This window comes from Ylistrum balloti, unplaced genomic scaffold, assembly GCF_031769215.1.
Source record: "Ylistrum balloti isolate Yb309-2 unplaced genomic scaffold, AGI_CSIRO_Ybal_v1 Utg370568, whole genome shotgun sequence".
NCBI lineage: Eukaryota > Metazoa > Mollusca > Bivalvia > Pectinida > Pectinidae > Ylistrum > Ylistrum balloti.
Window position 1 is genome coordinate 1,842,759 of NW_026782356.1, and position 18,128 is coordinate 1,860,886.

The following is an 18,128-nucleotide window of genomic DNA, read 5'->3' on the forward strand; positions in this document are numbered from 1 at the left end:
ATCCTTAACCCGTGCGATGTCTCAATACAGAATACAGGAAAAGTTTAAAAATAATTTTCATTTCATTTTCTTTAACAGAATAACTAGATGATAAAATTCAAAATAACAACTTAAATTCGAAATCGATTGGATTTACATGTAACAGTTTTCAGAGTTTCCCTTCAGTAATAACATAAAACATAGGAAGTTTGAAACATACTTGAATTTAAGCTTTTTAAAGAAAAAAATATAAGAAAGTACAACTTTTCCTTATGAAATAAGCACCACCTTTACAAATCCGACTATATTGTCTTTCGCCATATTTTGACTACAAACTCATCTCATTTTAAAGCAAAGCGGATAGTTAGGCTTTTCTGCAATCTCTATATTTCTGAGAGGGAAACTCTTGCACATTTATTTTGAAGATATTTTCATCACTTTTTTATAGTCTAGATATGTTGTAAAATATTTTGTTCATACATTTTCTATCACTATGGAAACAGATAACACAATTTCAAAGTTTTTTTTCTGATCTAATGCTTTGAAATAGTTCAAGATAAATGCTTAAGACTTTAATACTTATTAATCTTATAGTGTCTTTTACTATAGGTAAGATCTCCATTTAAATACTTTTTCTGTTACCATGGAAACAGATAGGCCAAATTACGAAGCTCAATTGTTTTTTTTCTTTCAGACCAGTTCTCTAAAAACACCTGTAATGTAATTACCCGTTACTCAAAACTTTATATATGTATCAAGCTAGTACTGTATCAGACGTTCTCCGTTTCAACATTTTGTATGGAACAATTAAAGATACTAGGAATAGAAAATTAAATGGGGATATTGTCACGCTTTGTGTTATCTTGTCGTCTTTTGTTTTGTTTATCTTTGTTGTCATGTTGTATGATTGAAAACTTTATTATTTCAACTTGTTGTCAGCCTGCGAGGGATCAGATAGCGGGAGGAAACCCGGATCCCTTCAGGGAATCGAACCACGGATGGCAAGGTGAAAGACAATTGTGTTACAACTGTACTACTAAACCACTGTCTGGTCATGATGATGCAATGTTTTCTAGAAGAAGAAGAAGAAGAAGAAGATGATGATGATGATGGTGGTGGTGGTGGTGGTGGTGGTGGTGGTGATGATGATGATGATACATCGGTACTTATGTTTGTGCCGGTGGTTTGATAAAATCTATATAAAACAGATCTTTACAAACATGATTTAGTGCAGACATGGTTCTTAATGTTCTTGTTGACCAACTTGCGCTCGCTTTTAGGCGGTGCCTATTTCATATCAACTATACAGCACCAAAGTATACAAATTACAAGAGAAAGAGAGCTTTAAACAAATGTTTGTAAATGCATCACAAAAATAAAAAAGAAGATTAAATAATTTATGATACGATAAGTCAGATTTCATGTAACATTCAGAATACAAATGTTATCATTTTTAACTTTCAGAAGTTCCTAAATCTCCTGAATTTTTTAACTTAAGATGTTAATTTTAGTAGATCCTTCCATGTAATGAAGATCAAAACTCCTTTCATTAAAAACGTTACAGCACACTGTAAAATCGTATATGTTTTGGGTTCAATATTCGCTATTTTACAGTTAAAAAAATACACCATTTTGTAGATATTTGAAACAGTGGATACATATCTAAATTTCTCTACTCATATCTGTTTTAAAAGTGGACGTATGAATTCACGGAGTAACATTACCCATGAAATGAAAATGAATTTCCCATGAAAATTTATGACTCTACACTACGCAGGATGGTGAGAGTCTATTAACAGCTGAATTATTTTTTTTCATAGAATATTGGATAACCGTTTTTAAACAAGAGGGAATTCAAACCAGATCTGCAGACAGAACATCAACTTTATTTTAAGAATCTTCAATTCTACTGTCAATAACATTTAGTTTTTCTTGGTTGGTAGGGATGCGGGCGGGAGTTGGGTTAGGGGGTATTCGTGTCGTTTCGACACATCAATAGTTGTTAGTGCGCTTTGATTTACTATCTTGAGAGATTATAGTGCTTATACCTTTTGAATTCATATGCTTGCTTATTCTTTGACCGTGATTCAATTTTTAAGTAAATCTAGGTTAAGATGCTAATTTAGCACGTTCCATGAAGGACATCACGTGTATCGCGTCACTAAACGTATATGACTGTAGTCTTGGAATCAACTCATAGTACATTTACTTTGTCTTTAGTGGCACTATGAGAGTATGGGCTGAAATGTTCGAGGCTTCTGACTAAAACAAACACGACCTGCCATGAAGAGTATGAACAGAGTTGTGTCATAATCGATAGCACAACTGATGTATGAGCAAGACCTGTAGTAAATAAATGGGATACATTGTAGAATGGCGATTTGATCCGACAAAGTTCAAAGTTTGACTGCAAACGTCAACTTGCGTGACTGCTTTATAGGTATGATCGATTGTTCTGAACATAGCTCAGGTATCGGATTAGGAATGCAATTACACAATTTTCAAAAGGATGATAACATGGAACATGTTTTATCTGTACATTGGGCTACATACTTAGGGACGAGCTTACGGACAACAATTGTGATTAGATCTTATGATTTCAAAATAGATGGAAAGAGATTGTAATTATTTTCAGCAATTTACATGTTTAAGATTCTATTGTTCTTTTGTTTAATGTAATGGTAAGAATCCTTTCTGTATTTGTTATTTAAGCTATTCAATAGGTTTTGACTGTTGCCTAAACATAAAAGTACAAAACGACGATGCTACAGTTTTAAGATCACTGTTGTTATGAAACACTCTCTATTCTCTAACGGTCTACTGTCTCTTATGTGGCACCGTTCCCAGAACACAAATGCATTGAAAGCACAAAAGCATAAGAAACCTACGAGGTATACAGACTAGCAATATCAGACGATGTCGAACAGTTTTCGAATTGTGTATATCTTTCGACCTTCATGTCGGACGTGTAGACGGTGAATCATCCGGATTGATTTGCTGAAGATTTCCCCTGCGGAAGCAAAGTCTACTTATCACGGAAGTGCCAAGAGCAAGATGTACAAAATGAATGAGACCAATAATACATGTTGCATATATCGTATGGAAAGCAGTCTGGATTGAATTGTCTCTCGCATCTAACATGAACCAGTCTAAAGTGGTAAGTGAAAATACATGTATAAATGTTGATGAGATTTTCGCGTTGTAATACTTGAAGATATTTGAATTGTACGTACAAATTTTATGTTAAACACAGTGGAAATATAAGACAAATAGATATCTCAAATTTAGATCATCAACATTTTAATCAGGGGAAAGAAGCAGTCAGTATTATACTCTCTACAACCTGGGATCTTCATTTTACCGATGGGTAAGACCTGTGTTTTTACTCAACTGTTAGATTACCCAGATCTCTGGCAGACTTGTTATAGTACTCATCTTGGCTATTTCTGTTATTCTAGAATATCGTTATACTTGTTCTATATAAATAAGTTTATTTTGTTTAGTAACTTATTGTCTATGCTATTTATTTGCATTATATATCTGTTATTATGTCATGATATTGAATCAGACCCGGGTCCGGGACCAATGGAAAATATTAACTTAGTTCATTTAAATGTAAGATCTCTTAGAAACAAAACAGCTTTGGTTGAGGCAGAATTTGAAGAGAACGATATAGTCTGTCTTTCTGAAACTCATCTCAATCCACCAATACCAAATAATGAAATAGCAATGCACTCTTTTAGTTTGAACCCTCTGAGAAAAGATAGAACTTCAGGACATGAGGGAGGTGTCATCATTTATTATAAGGATACAATAATGATAAATAGGAGATTTGATTTAGAAATCGATGATGTTGAACTATTATGGTCAGAAGTCTCAATACAAAACCATAAATTTTTTACTTGGATGCTTATACAGACCAGAAAGTAATGTTGAATATTGGAACAAATTAGATGCTACACTAATCAAAGCAACAGATACACCAATGGATGTGGTACTGACAGGTGATATTAACATTAACATGTTACATAACCCATTAAATGATTATTTATCTCGTCTTTTAATTAAACATAATTTATCTAATCATATTAATGAACCCACAAGAATTACACCTGACAGTGCCACCTCCACTGATGTCATGCTAACTAATAACCAAAATATTATACAAAGCACTCCTGTATCTCCACCATTTTGTAGTGATCACTTCTCTGTTCATGCTTCTCATTTTTAGTGTTTAAAAGAATATGTTATAAAAAACTGTTTTGAAATATGAAGAAGCAGACTATGAAAGTATGAATAATGCCCTTCTCAATATTGATTGGTTAGATTTATCCTATACTCAAGATTCAAATACATTTAATTCTTCTGTTATTGATGCAATCACGGATCAGGTAAATAGATTCATTCCTACTAAAACTGTCACTGTACCTCCCAATGATAAACCATGGATGAACAACATACTTAGATCAAAATTAAGACAGCGTAATCGAACACATAAAAAAGCCAAATAGATAAACACTGCTTATTATTGGGAAAGGTTTCGAAATATACGTAATGAGATTATTGACCTGATACGTGAGGCAAAGGTAAACTATATTAAAAAAATTGAGAATTCTTTAGAAGAAAATATTAGTCCTGATAAATGGTGGGAAAGAGCTAAATCTATAACTAAGTTTGCAAAAAAAAAAACCAAGACAATTTAACCCTGAAGCCCCAGATGTTTTACAGTCTGTTGCTAGCGATCCCACTAATACGGCCGGAGGCACTCCTGAGCCGGACTTGGCATCTCTCATCTTCAATGAAACCGAATAGGATGTTGAATTCCAATTATAGCAATAATTCAGAGGCAAGGAATAGTCCTAATGGGGTATCAGTTTCAAAGCGACATTGTTACGTTTGGAAAGGGTCACTTGTCCTATGATTGACTTAAAAAGTGTTTAGGAAGGACATTAATTGAACCAGACAACGCTGGTCTCGGGGTGAGAGTATCAGCTCCTGAATCTGAGAGTAAAGAGCCCGTCATAGTTCTAAATTCCATTCAGCCTAGTTTGTTCGCTGGTGTAGGTGTTTTGAATACCAATTCCTGTTAGACTCAGGATCGTCGGTAACATTAGTAGATGTTGACTTATACAGTAAACTAGACCAGCCGTTTAAGCCTGAGTTGAAATGCTGTCACGTTAAACTAACTACAGCCTCTGGTAGTAATTTAGTTGTATTTGGAAAGGCAGAGTTTGTATTAAAGTTGAGGAAACTATTGTGGTAACACTTTAGGGACTCTAAGGTAATTTGGATAGTGACTTTCATTCTAGGCATGGGGGAGAGTTGGATTTTGGTGATAAACTTCTGAAGTTTTGTCGTTATTTATATCAATTAGCTAAGCCGCATGTGTGATAAACAGATTATATTCAACATAATTTTACTTTTAAATTCTGTTATTTCGTTTATTGGAGCAGCACAGGGGGAGGATACACAATTTCAATACCTTTATATTATCGTCATGTAACACACCGTTTTTCTCGTTACCTTCACATCCTCCTACATGTAACGTCTAAAATCGGTTTTTACTTTCTCTCAGTTGGTTCCTTCCCACCGATACCGCATATTCTCCGTTGTTATGATAATTTGGTAACTTGATCCCTGTGTCATTTTTATTGTGGCACATCCCCCCATATAACTTGTAGAGAACAATCATTATGACATCCGTCATTTCCGTCTACTATTACAGTGTGGAATTAATTACCTAGGCAAATGTGTTAATATTTACGAACGAATCAAGCTGTTTCGTCACATCATATAAATTTTCGTCCGTCACCATAGATGTCATATCAATTCAACCGTTACTGTTATCATATGTTCGCCAATAGGAATATATACACGTGTATGAGAAAGCATGGGGCTTTGTTATCAAATTCAGCCAACATCTAAAAGTTAATGAATAGTAAAGTAGGCGATTGTTGTTTATAAAGTGAAGTTTACATTATGTAAGATGCACCTTGAATCTTGTAGTATAACCTGACACAGTGAATTGTATATATAGGACGGTATAACCTGACACAGTGTATTGTATATATAGGTCAGTATAACCTGACACAGTATATTGTAGATATAGGTCAGTATAACCTGACACAGTGTTTAGTAGATAAGGGTCAGTACAACCTGACACAGTGTATTGTATATATAGGTCAGTATAACCTGACACAGTATATTATATATATAGGTCAGTACAACCTGACACAGTATATTGTAGATGTAGGTCAGTACAACCTGACACAGTGTTTAGTAGATAAGGGTCAGTACAACCTGACACAGTCTGTTGTAGATATAGACCAGTACAACCTGACACAGTGTGGTGTAGATGTAGGTCAGTACAACCGAACACAGTGTGTTGTAGATATGGGTCAGTAAGGAGTGCTCTAGTTATTGTAGATGTGGATCAGTAAAGAGTGTCACAGTGTGTTGTAGATATGGGTCAGTACAACCTGACATAGTGTGTTGTAGATGTAGGTCAGTACAAACTGACACAGCGTGTTGTAGGTATGGGTCAGTACAACCTGACACAGTGTGTTGTATATATAGGTCAGTATAACCTGACTCAGTGTGTTGTAGATATAGGTCAGTACAACCTGACACAGTGTGTTGTATATATAGGTCTGTTTATCCTGACACAGTATATTGTAGATATAGGTCAGTATAACCTGACACAGTGTTTAGTAGATAACGGTCAGTACAACCTGACACAGTGTATTGTATATATAGGTCAGTACAACCTGACGCAGTGTATTGTATATATAGGGCAGTATAACTGACACAGTATGTTGTATATATAGGTCAGTATAACCTGACACAGTGTGTTGTAGATATAGGCCAATACAACATGACACAGCGTATTGTAGATATAGGTCAGTACAACTTGACACAGTGTATTGTAGATATAGATCAGTACAACCTGACACAGTGTGTTGTAGATATCGGCCAGTACAATCTGACACAGTGTGTTGTAGATATGGGTCAGTACAACCTGACACAGTATATGGTATATATAGGTCAGTATAACTTGACACAGTGTATTCTAGATATAGGCCAATACAACATGACACAGTGGGTTGTAGATATCGGCCAGTACAATCTGACACAGTGTGTTGTAGATATGGGTCAGTTCAACCTGACATAGTGTGTTGTAGATATGGGTCAGTACAACCTGACATAGTGTGTTGTAGATGTAGGTCAGTATAACCTGACACAGTGTATTGTATATATAGGTCAGTATTACCTGACACAGTATATTGTAGATGTAGGTCAGTACAAACTGACACAGCGTGTTGTAGGTATGGGTCAGTACAACCTGACACAGTGTGTTGTATATATAGGTCAGTATAACCTGACTCAGTGTGTTGTAGATATAGGTCAGTACAACCTGACACAGTGTTTAGTAGATAAGGGTCAGTACAACCTGACACAGTGTGTTGTAGATATGGGTCAGTACAACCTGACATAGTGTGTTGTAGACATGGGTCAGTACAACCTGACATAGTGTGTTGTAGATGTAGGTCAGTATAACCTGACACAGTGTATTGTATATATAGGTCAGTATAACCTGACACAGTATATTGTAGATGTAGGTCAGTACAAACTGACACAGCGTGTTGTAGGTATGGGTCAGTACAACCTGACACAGTGTGTTGTATATATAGGTCAGTATAACCTGACTCAGTGTGTTGTAGATATAGGTCAGTACAACCTGACACAGTGTGCTGTATATATAGGTCTGGTTATCCTGACACAGTATATTGTAGATATAGGTCAGTATAACCTGACACAGTGTTTAGTAGATAAGGGTCAGTACAACCTGACACAGTGTATTGTATATATAGGTCAGTACAACCTGACACAGTATATGGTATATATAGGTCAGTATAACCTGACACAGTGTTTAGTAGATAACGGTCAGTACAACCTGACACAGTGTATTGTATATATAGGTCAGTACAACCTGACGCAGTGTATTGTAGATATAGGTCAGTACAACCTGACGCAGTGTATTGTAGATATAGGGCAGTACAACTGACACAGTATGTTGTATATATGGGTCAGTATAACCTGACACAGTGTGTTGTAGATATAGGCCAATACAACATGACACAGCGTATTGTAGATATAGATCAGTACAACCTGACACAGTATATGGTATATATAGGTCAGTATAACTTGACACAGTGTATTCTAGACAAGGGTCAGTACAACCTGACAAAGTGTGGTGTAGATATCGGCCAGTACAACCTGACACAGTGTGCTGTAGATATGGGTCAGTACAACCTGACACAGTATATTGTATATATAGGTCAGTATAACTGGACACAGTGTATTGTAGATATAGGTCACTACAACCTGACACAGCGTGTTGGAGATATCGGCCAGTACAATCTGACACAGTGTGTTGTAGATATAGACCAGTACAACCTGACACAGTGTGGTGTAGATGTAGGTCAGTACAACCGAACACAGTGTGTTGTAGATATGGGTCAGTAAGGAGTGCTCTAGTTATTGTAGATGTGGATCAGTAAAGAGTGTCACAGTGTATCGTAGATATTGGTCGGGTCAGTATTACCTGACACAGAGTGTCGTAAATATAGGCCAGTAGGTATGGGTTAGTATTACCTGACACAGTGTATTGTAGATATACAACCTGACACAGTATGTTGTAAATATGGGTCAGTACAACCTGACACAGTATGGTGTAGATATGGGTCAGTATAACCAGACACAGTGTATTGTATATATAGGCCAGTACAACCTGATACAGTGTATTGTATATATAGGTCAGTATAACCTTACACAGTGTATTGTAGATGTAGGTAATTATAACCTGACAGTCTGTTGTAAATGTGGATCAGTACAGAGTGCCACTGTGTGTTGTAGATGTGAATCAGTATAGAGTGCCACAGCGCATCGTAGATATGGGTCAGCACAACTTGAAACTGTTTAGTAGGTATGGGTCAATACAACCTGACGCAGTGTATTTTAGATACAGGTCAGTACAACCTGACAAAGTGTGTTGTAGATATAGGTCAGCTCATCCTGACAAAGTTAATTGTAAATGTGGGTCATTGCTTTTCGCCACAATGTATTGTAAACATATATCCGCACAGCCTCACAATGCGTATTGTGAATGTGGTTCAGCTCACAACCTACAACAATTTTGAGACCTTTTCAGAGCCTTTGAATTGAGGATGACATGAGTCTCAAAATATCTCACCCGTGCTGATTTTTCAATATCAAAAATGAATTTTGATGAAGAAAAAACTGGTACATTTTATGACAACAAACGAATATATGAATGTACATTTTAATTCTTATGTCATTGTTGAAATTACCATTTCAACAACGAATCCTGTCCTATGTTACAATGAAGGCCAGTTGCAAACAATTTGTAGGCTCAGATCAGTGTCAGGCTGACATAGATAATGCAACAGTATTATATTTGTAGATAAGTCGAAAGTTTTTGAAAAGTGTGTAGTGTCAACTCCTACCGTCGGTGTTGGAGGGGGACTGTCCTCATTCTAAGTGTAAGTATGTATATTTGTCTATGTTAATGTCTATGATGTGTGTATTTGACTACCCCCCCCCCCCCCCCCCCACCCCACCCCTCCCCCTCTCTCTCTCTCTCTCTCTCTCTCTCTCTCTCTCTCTCTCTCTCTCTCTCTCTCTCTCTCTCTCCCTCTCCTGTATATTTTTGAATAAGGGCTTAACACAAATTGCAAACTTGTGCCCATTTGTACTTATTTGACAAAATAAGTATGTTGAAATCAAATTATGTTTGTACGTATAGCTTTCGATCGAACGCATTTAGATATTGGCAGCAAAGGAAACTGCGAGGGTTTTTCACGCAGCGGTGAGTCGCTTCATGTGACTTGGCATGCTATTCCGTAAAATGTTAACGATTTCCACAATTATCTGTAGTTTTCACTGAAATAGGTATATTCTTTTTTCACAAGTTATTCAAACAACAATTGTTATTCATAAAATATACCATGAATTATTAAAATTTTCTTTAATCAAATCCGAAAGTCAATAAAAACGGAATATAATAGCCCTATGCGCTAATTCACTTTATTCAACCGAACATAAAAACATTTATCATATAAAACACCACAACTATATATGGGAGTGGCCATCTACGGTCCAACATTTTCGATTGACAAAGATGGAATAAAAGATAAACAATTACCCCAAAATCAAAGGCCAAGTAATCTTGGTAACACTGATCCGTTCCTTAAGATCTGAACCTTCCCTATAAACATCTGTTTTACATTTTGGAATAGAAATTGACAAATGATTTTCATTAAAGCCTAAATGTGATCTTCTAATTCGCTAAATCTTAGAAATTCAGAATACCCTATCAGTACCATAGATAGAACCCGTAACGTAGGCAAATCAGCATTCGGGCCACCCAATTGATCTACTAATGACCTAATAATTTCCGGGGTTACTGGTTCCTTTTAAACAGTCTGTATGGTTGAAATCCTACGTGCTCCCTCCAGTGTACTTTTAACCTACGGAGATTTACATAGATTGGGAAAACCAGAAATATCATGCACCCAACCTTTGGAATAAAAAACGACACAGATGGATGATTTTTCAAAACATCTGTAAGACATAAAGCTACGTCGAAATCCTTGGCAGGAAGAGGATTCAATCCAAAGTTATTATACAAAGCACAAGACTTGTTAAATGCAGATTTATATTTAGAAGTGGCATTAGGTGCACGAGATTGCAGAACGATTTCCGGTAGTTGTTGAGCCAAAGTCGCAAAACGAGCGTCAGATACGTAAACACTGGAATTATTTCAAATCCCCACAGAAAATACATCTGAAAATCGTAAAAACAAAAAACAAGGTAATTAAGCAAGAAAATCTTGTTTAACTGAAAATAATTTTTAAGCAATAACGTTTTATATCACCCCGTCAGCTGGGGCTCCGAATCTCTCAAATGGATTCCTACTCCTTCAAATGGAGCACCGGTTCCTTCAAATGGAACACCCACACACATAGTTGCACAAGTGTACTTATGGTCCATCAACCAATATCAAATATGGAGCATGTGTAAACATCCAGCATTGATCAATATCAGCAATTAGTACAATTCAATCTGATCGCTAGCACATGACCAGAAAGTTCACCACTTTCTAAAATTGAATTTTGATTTAAACCTTGAACAAAAATTCGACTTCCGTCTTTAAATTCATAAACATGTTCTACATAAGCTTTACGAACAGTCATCTTATCAAAAATGAAAGTCCGAAAGGAAGCTGAAACCCATTTTGGAACAATGAGGGTACCCTTATACCTACAACAAATCAAATATTCAATGGTTTTCACAGCGAGGGAAACTGGTGGGACTAACCAGTTAGTCTCACCCGGCCAGTCTTGAGCAAAGGCATCAACAGACTCAGAATCTCCAAAATCTAGACTTAAATCTGTGATTTTTTTTATTTTGACAATCAGCAAACCGGTCAACAGTGTGTGGGCCCCACCAGGAATTAACAAGTTGGAATACTTTTACACTTACACCCCAATCCTCGTAATCGATGATTTTACTAATATAGTCCGCTTGTTCGTTCTTCTCCCTGGGAATCCACTGAACATCTAAAAATATTCCATTAGTAGCACATACATTTAAAATATTACAGGAGATAATATGTAAATCCATTTTCATACTACCACTCGCAATTATTTTTACACAATTTTGGCTGTCCGTAAACCATTTAACACTTCTTCTCTTAAGAATATCACTATACGTGTCTAAAGCCAACTCAATAGCACTAAGCTCTCTCCAAGTGGAGCTCTTAGGCCTTTCGCTTTGTGAAAAAGTCTTGTGAAAAACATTATGCGGTGAGTCAATAATATATGCACCACAAGCTACACTACTAGCATCTGAATATACAAAAACTGAAGGAATTTTGAATTCAGCCAGATGTCTAATGTTTAGCCAGTCTAAATTATTCTTCCAGAAAAATAATTCAGATACACACTTGTCATCTGATGATATTTTGCTACAGCTATCCCAGCTACGTCTATTTAAAATAACGACTTGTAAAAATCTCGTCATAAGTCGACAGGTATTACCGACCAATGGGGGAAGGGAGATTACTCTTCCCGTAACCTGAGCAATTTCTCTAGCACACACATACACTGCATCTAGGGATTTGGAATAATGATAGAAAAATCAACTGCTGACCATGAAATTCCTAACCACTCTAGACTCTATGTTGGCTGCCAGATAGATTTTTTTCTATATTTACCATAAAACCAGCACTACCCAATGTATCGTGAACACATTTCGAGTTAAATACACTATCGTCAAAATAAGCTGCGCAACCCCAGCCACCATCAAGATACACTGCAATATCAACCAAATTAGATCGCCAATGTTTAACTAGAGGACGAAGATATTTTGTAAAAATGTAAGGTGACCAAGTCAACCCAAAAGGTAAAAGTGTGAAACAATACTACCTATCGTTCCAAGCAAACCCTGAATAAGTCTGATGAGCCGGAGTAACATCAATATGGTGACATCCGGATTTAAGATAAAACTTTTACATGAAACAACCACTTGTAAAGAATTCCAGGGCTATTTTCCCGTCCTCGAACTTAACTTTGTCTTTAATAAGGAAACTATTTACTTTCCGGGGGTCTAAAATAAGACTTTTTTTACCAGATTTATTAATAGGTACTGTCAGGGGACAGACGATATGGGGACAAAAAGTAACTTCAACAGCACACTGATTATTTACAAAATCATTTATAGCTTCTGATACAAAATCTGCAAACTCTAACGCTGACCTATTGTTACATGTAAAACTCATAGGAGGCATGGCAGTAAAGGGTATGACGTAACCATTTTCTATTTCGTTAAGGATATGACTGTGAGCATTTCCAAATGTCTAAATGATTCTTAAGACGCCCTTTCACAGAAATCATTTGGTGCCCTCCTTGACTCCGGAGGGAACGTTTCCTGCGTAAGGGTGTGTGTTAAGTGTGTGTGTGTGTGTGTGGGTGGGGTTTGTCCGCCGAAGCGTTTAGAACCTTGGCCAACACTGTAGGGACGAAAGACGTCTGTTCTCGTGCAGTAGATGAAAAAGATTACCCTCTCCTTACGTAGGTGCCTTTCCCAGAGACTCTCCCGTCAGGAATATGACCAGTAGAAGTAAAGGACCTGTGGTGATTAGCACTCTCATTTTTCCTGCTTTTAATACTCCTGAGGGCACGTGACTCAGCTTTTCTAATGCGCTTTTCGTCTTCAGAGTCTGACGCTAGTTCATCGGACTCGTACTCACGTAGTATTCCAACCGGCTGCTGATTTGTCAGCTAACCTAATTAGTTTATTATGTTTCCGAAGTTTTTCTTTGATAATATCCGATAACTTCTGCGCTTTTTCACTGGTTTGTCAAGACCATTTATCTTAGTTTAAATGTCCTTATTGAAGTCAAATATCAACTTATTACCGATTCTTTTCAGCTTAACAGAACTATCCTCTTTCAACTTTTTGGTCGTACTTTCAGAGATATCTTCACATTGCTCAGTTAATTCCCGTTTTAATGAAGCTTATTGGGTTTGTAGATAACTTTTGAATAGGTCAAATGTCTCTTTTAACTCCACTGTCACCACGTGCAGACAGCTGAGGAGGGTCAACAGCGATAACTTTCACAGCAGAATTGTCTTCGGAATCGCTTATGTTAAATCAAGTGTTTTCTATGACCGCGAAGGCTCGAATGACTATTCAATAAACACCTAAAACCCTGTATTAAACTAACAGCACGTGCATATTAACTTGCACGAGACCTCCAAAACTCTGCCACAACCAATCCCTGATTGGTCCTGCTTAACCCTTGACCCTGAATGTCACACCTCTTCATTCTAACCAACACGTGCTTCTGTTTACAAACAGTCTCCACGTAACTATGATAAATTCATTTAACACCATCCGACAATATACAATACAATACACGAACTCAAATTCTCTGTTTCCAATATCAATGTGGATTTTTTGTTATTATCGTATACAAATGGCAGCCGGTGACAGCAGACATATATTTGAAATAATACTTTTTATGACTGAATAAAACTGATTTATCAGGGAAGTCAATTCAATAAAACGTACTGTTTTCATGAAAGAATGTCTCTTGTAATGTGTCAGCATGTTCATCCCACTTCACGAAGGTCTTTTTATCGACGTACATATGTATATGATGTATAATAATACAGCAATGAAAATGTCTTCATGAAAATATCATCAGACATTACAATCCACAGACGTCCAACAAAAATGACCTAATTAAATTATGTTAAAAAGACCGACAATAAGTTAAGACCGATGTTCACGACTCTATTTAATGATATGCGTTGTTTCACACGCACGAGGTGCGAATCTTAACTGGAAAGAGGTAACTTCAGGATCTCCAGCGTTCGGCTATATATATATATTAATTATAACAATATTGTATCAACGAATGTTTTTAATGTCACTTTTTATGTTTTGTTTGCATTTGTTTTTCGTTAGAAAATGCAATAAAAGGAGAATTCACTGGTTTCCCGTTCAATACCATATATATCTACATTCATCAATGGTGTTTTGCCATCGCGAAGAATACAGATATTTTGCTATTTTGAAATTTATATGACATTTAACGGAAAACCCTTTAAAATCCTTTTAATGTATTATGTCAGATCTTGAGATACGTTTTGAGTCTCAATTTGACTTTTGCGTCAACATTTTGTAAACTAGATGTATCTTAAATTGCAGGTCCGATGTGGATGTTGGCTAATCGTAGTACTGTGGGTGTCCTTAGCAGTCATGAGCCTTTTGCTTGGATACTCTTACAAGCACCTCATATATAACAACGACACCATTCTAATTCAGGAACAATCTTATGGTACCACAAGAAAAAATGAAAAACTTTATCTTAAAGGACATATTGGACAATCCTTTCTAACAACAGCTGCTGATCTAAAACAGAAATACATCGTATACGACTGCAGCAAGGCCAACAGCGGTGTTTGTGGTGGTTGGTCTGACCGACTTTCAGGAATTCTTTCCACCCTGATCATGGCTCTTCTTACCAATCGACGTTTACTGATCAACCATGATAAACCATGCCCTCTAGAAGATTATCTAATCCCCGCTCATTTCGATTGGCGATTTAACCGATCAATTCTTCTCAACAGAACAAAATCTTATCAAGATCTTAGCGCACGTAAATCTGAAAAACTAAGGAAATATTTGAACGGAAGTCTTGACATCAACAATTACTTTCACGATGATGTTAGCTTTCTTCGTGTTAACTGGGATTTTACAAATGAATTTAGAAAAAGACCACATATAGGAAATGAAGTTGCTTGGGTTACAAAATTACATTATGCCGATATGTATAAGGAGCTGTTTCATTTCTTCTTCAAACCATCACCTCTTCTTGGCAATGCATTAAACGAGCTACAGAAAAAATATCGGAAAAGACCAAAGATAGCTTGTGCTCATATACGTGTAGGAGGAAATAAGAATATGCCGTACGACGACCGACGACCTAAAATTCCAACCGATGATGTATGGAAATATTTTGATAAATTGAACAAATCGGAATATGACTTCTTCATTGCATCAGACGCAAATGAAATGAAGAATGTAGCGAAGAACCGTTATCCTAAGAACATAATTGACACTCCAGGAAAAATTACACATATTGATCAAAAGGGTAGAAATGATCCACGCGCGGGATTTCTGAAACAGTTCTTAGATTTCTTCACATTAGTGAAGTGCGATGCTCTTATTCTTACGAATAGCGGATTCGGTACATTTGCAGCGTACCTGCGGGAAACAGATTCTGATTTGTATTGTTTAAAAGGAGAACATTTAAGGCCTTGTTCTAGATACACTGTCCATAAAGTTTTTCCGGGACAATTTTTAGCTCCTTTTCAATAGATGTTTGTCGCAGTATGTCGTCGAAATATACCATGGCTTAACACATGTCACTTCCTGTTTTTACGATCAAAACATAATTTATAAATTAACCGTATGTCGGATGATGATTTTACAAAACTGCTTGGATGTCAAATAACAACCAGTTTAAATTTATGTGAATAATACCTAGGTGTAATGAAAACCGTTATTATATCTTTAAAACAATGATGAAAATCAAGGCAATAGGGAAGAACTTTGTGGAAAGTACAAAGGAAATAAGAACAGACCTTCAATAAAATCATGCGTTATTGACAGCCGCCATACAAATTAAGCTTGGTGGATGCAATACCCAGTTCTCAAAATTAGAACCGTCTTAAGAAATCAATTGGCGGTTAGAACAGTGGCTATGGAAGCAGATATGTAACTACGTATAAAAAGGAATGTGAAAAGTGTATATAAGAAAAACCAACAGCTCAGTGGGAAGTTGGTCATTTATTGTCTAAGTGATGTAAAGATCGAGCTTCGCAGGTGATTCACACAGCTGCAGTTCTTTTTATTCCGGAAGACCTTAATTGAATCGTACAAGATACCAAGCTTTATTGTGATAAATAATAATGTGTCCAATATATCACAGCTGACTCGCTTTGTCGTCCGAAAATTTGGAATTTTTCACTGACAACTTGAATATATTTAATGGATATTTGTTATACCTATAAGTGCCATTTTAATATGCAATCATATGTGAAACGTACATATTGTGTTATATGCGAACGTCATAGGCAAACTATGGAATGTAAGGCTGTACAACCCTCAGTAAATTTTATGGCGCTAGGTATGAAAACTGAAGTCGTATGTAGCTGTACGATTCTAAGTAAATCATGAAATAATAAGTATGATAACAATGCATTTTTTCTATAATCATATGCAGTCCTGGATCGACTTAACAGCCGTAAAAATTCTTTACATTATTATTTTGACTGCTGTTCCAAGAACAATTTGCAGTTACATGTAAACTGCTCTTGGTTGAATGTGTAGATATGTGTCAACCATGAAGCATGAACATCCTGTATCTTAACCGTATACATCTGTATAAAATGTTACATATGCAGTCATATGTAAACTAAGCATTTCAATGTTAAAAAAGAAGGTGCTTATCTTACCGGAGTACCTCGTCTTGTTATGTGCGTACTTGGATAGATTGAAGTGTACACGGCTGATGTTATCGAATGAAATGCTTACGTACCTTTCTGAAATACTTCTCGTATTCTTTTTCAAAGATCGCCATGCAAATCTTTCAATCGACTTCAAATTTGGATTAAGCTTTATTTGAACGTATTTTCCCATTGCTCTTGAATAAACGCGACAAACAACATAAACAACGACATCAAAAAATCTATTTATTGATAAAGATAAAAATCATAAAAAGACATGCAAGTGTCTGGTCCTCTGTATAAAAATAGAGTTAGATGCATTACGATGTAAATGGACAGATTGATAAATATCCATTGACTATCATGTTAATATCTAAAATTTCCCAATCGGTCGAAACCGATATAAAATGTCGATAGGGTGATGACATCGTCTTAGCAAGTGAATGTACGTACGTTATTGTGTTACTTATATATACATTATATTGTTAGCATTGCATATCTATATCACCATTTAAAATTATAATGATATTAAACTCTTGAGACGCTTTGGTTGATATTATCATCAATGTCGTTATAGAAACAAACGTCACCGGAAGTGACTTCATTATTTCACAATTACACAATGTTTTAAAGTTGCTTTCAGAGCCCAAACGACATTTGATTATTGTCAATAATTGTCGAAACGTCTCCAAGAACTTAATAACATTATTTAGATTTTTTTCGTATATTTGTTTTCTTCATCTCCAATGGAAAATATTTACTAGTAGTTTACTGTAGTTTCAAAATCATGATTTTTTTTATGTTATATTATAAAAAAATCTTGTTATATGAAAATATATTGACACGATGAAGCTTCCCTGTTTTAGTCTCTAGTCTGAACACACCTAAAACACATCAAAGCGAAACTGTGATTGGTTGAAGGTTCAAAAGTAATAATTGCAGTATTTGTTCCTATTTCCTATTGATTTATCACAAACACAATCCTTATGCAGTTATAACAATGAGATCTCCGGCTATACTTTGTTAACATATCACGGGTTATATCGT

At 36.0% G+C, this 18,128-nt stretch overlaps 1 protein-coding gene across 1 annotated transcript; it reads left to right on the plus strand.

The window, feature by feature from the left end:
* Positions 1 to 14,829: 14,829 nt before the first annotated feature.
* Positions 14,830 to 15,951, plus strand: LOC132556435 (uncharacterized). Its single transcript, XM_060220846.1, has one exon. The coding sequence runs from the start codon at positions 14,830 to 14,832 to the stop codon at positions 15,949 to 15,951; it is 1,122 nt and encodes a 373-aa protein (XP_060076829.1).
* The last annotated feature ends 2,177 nt before the right edge of the window (positions 15,952 to 18,128 follow it).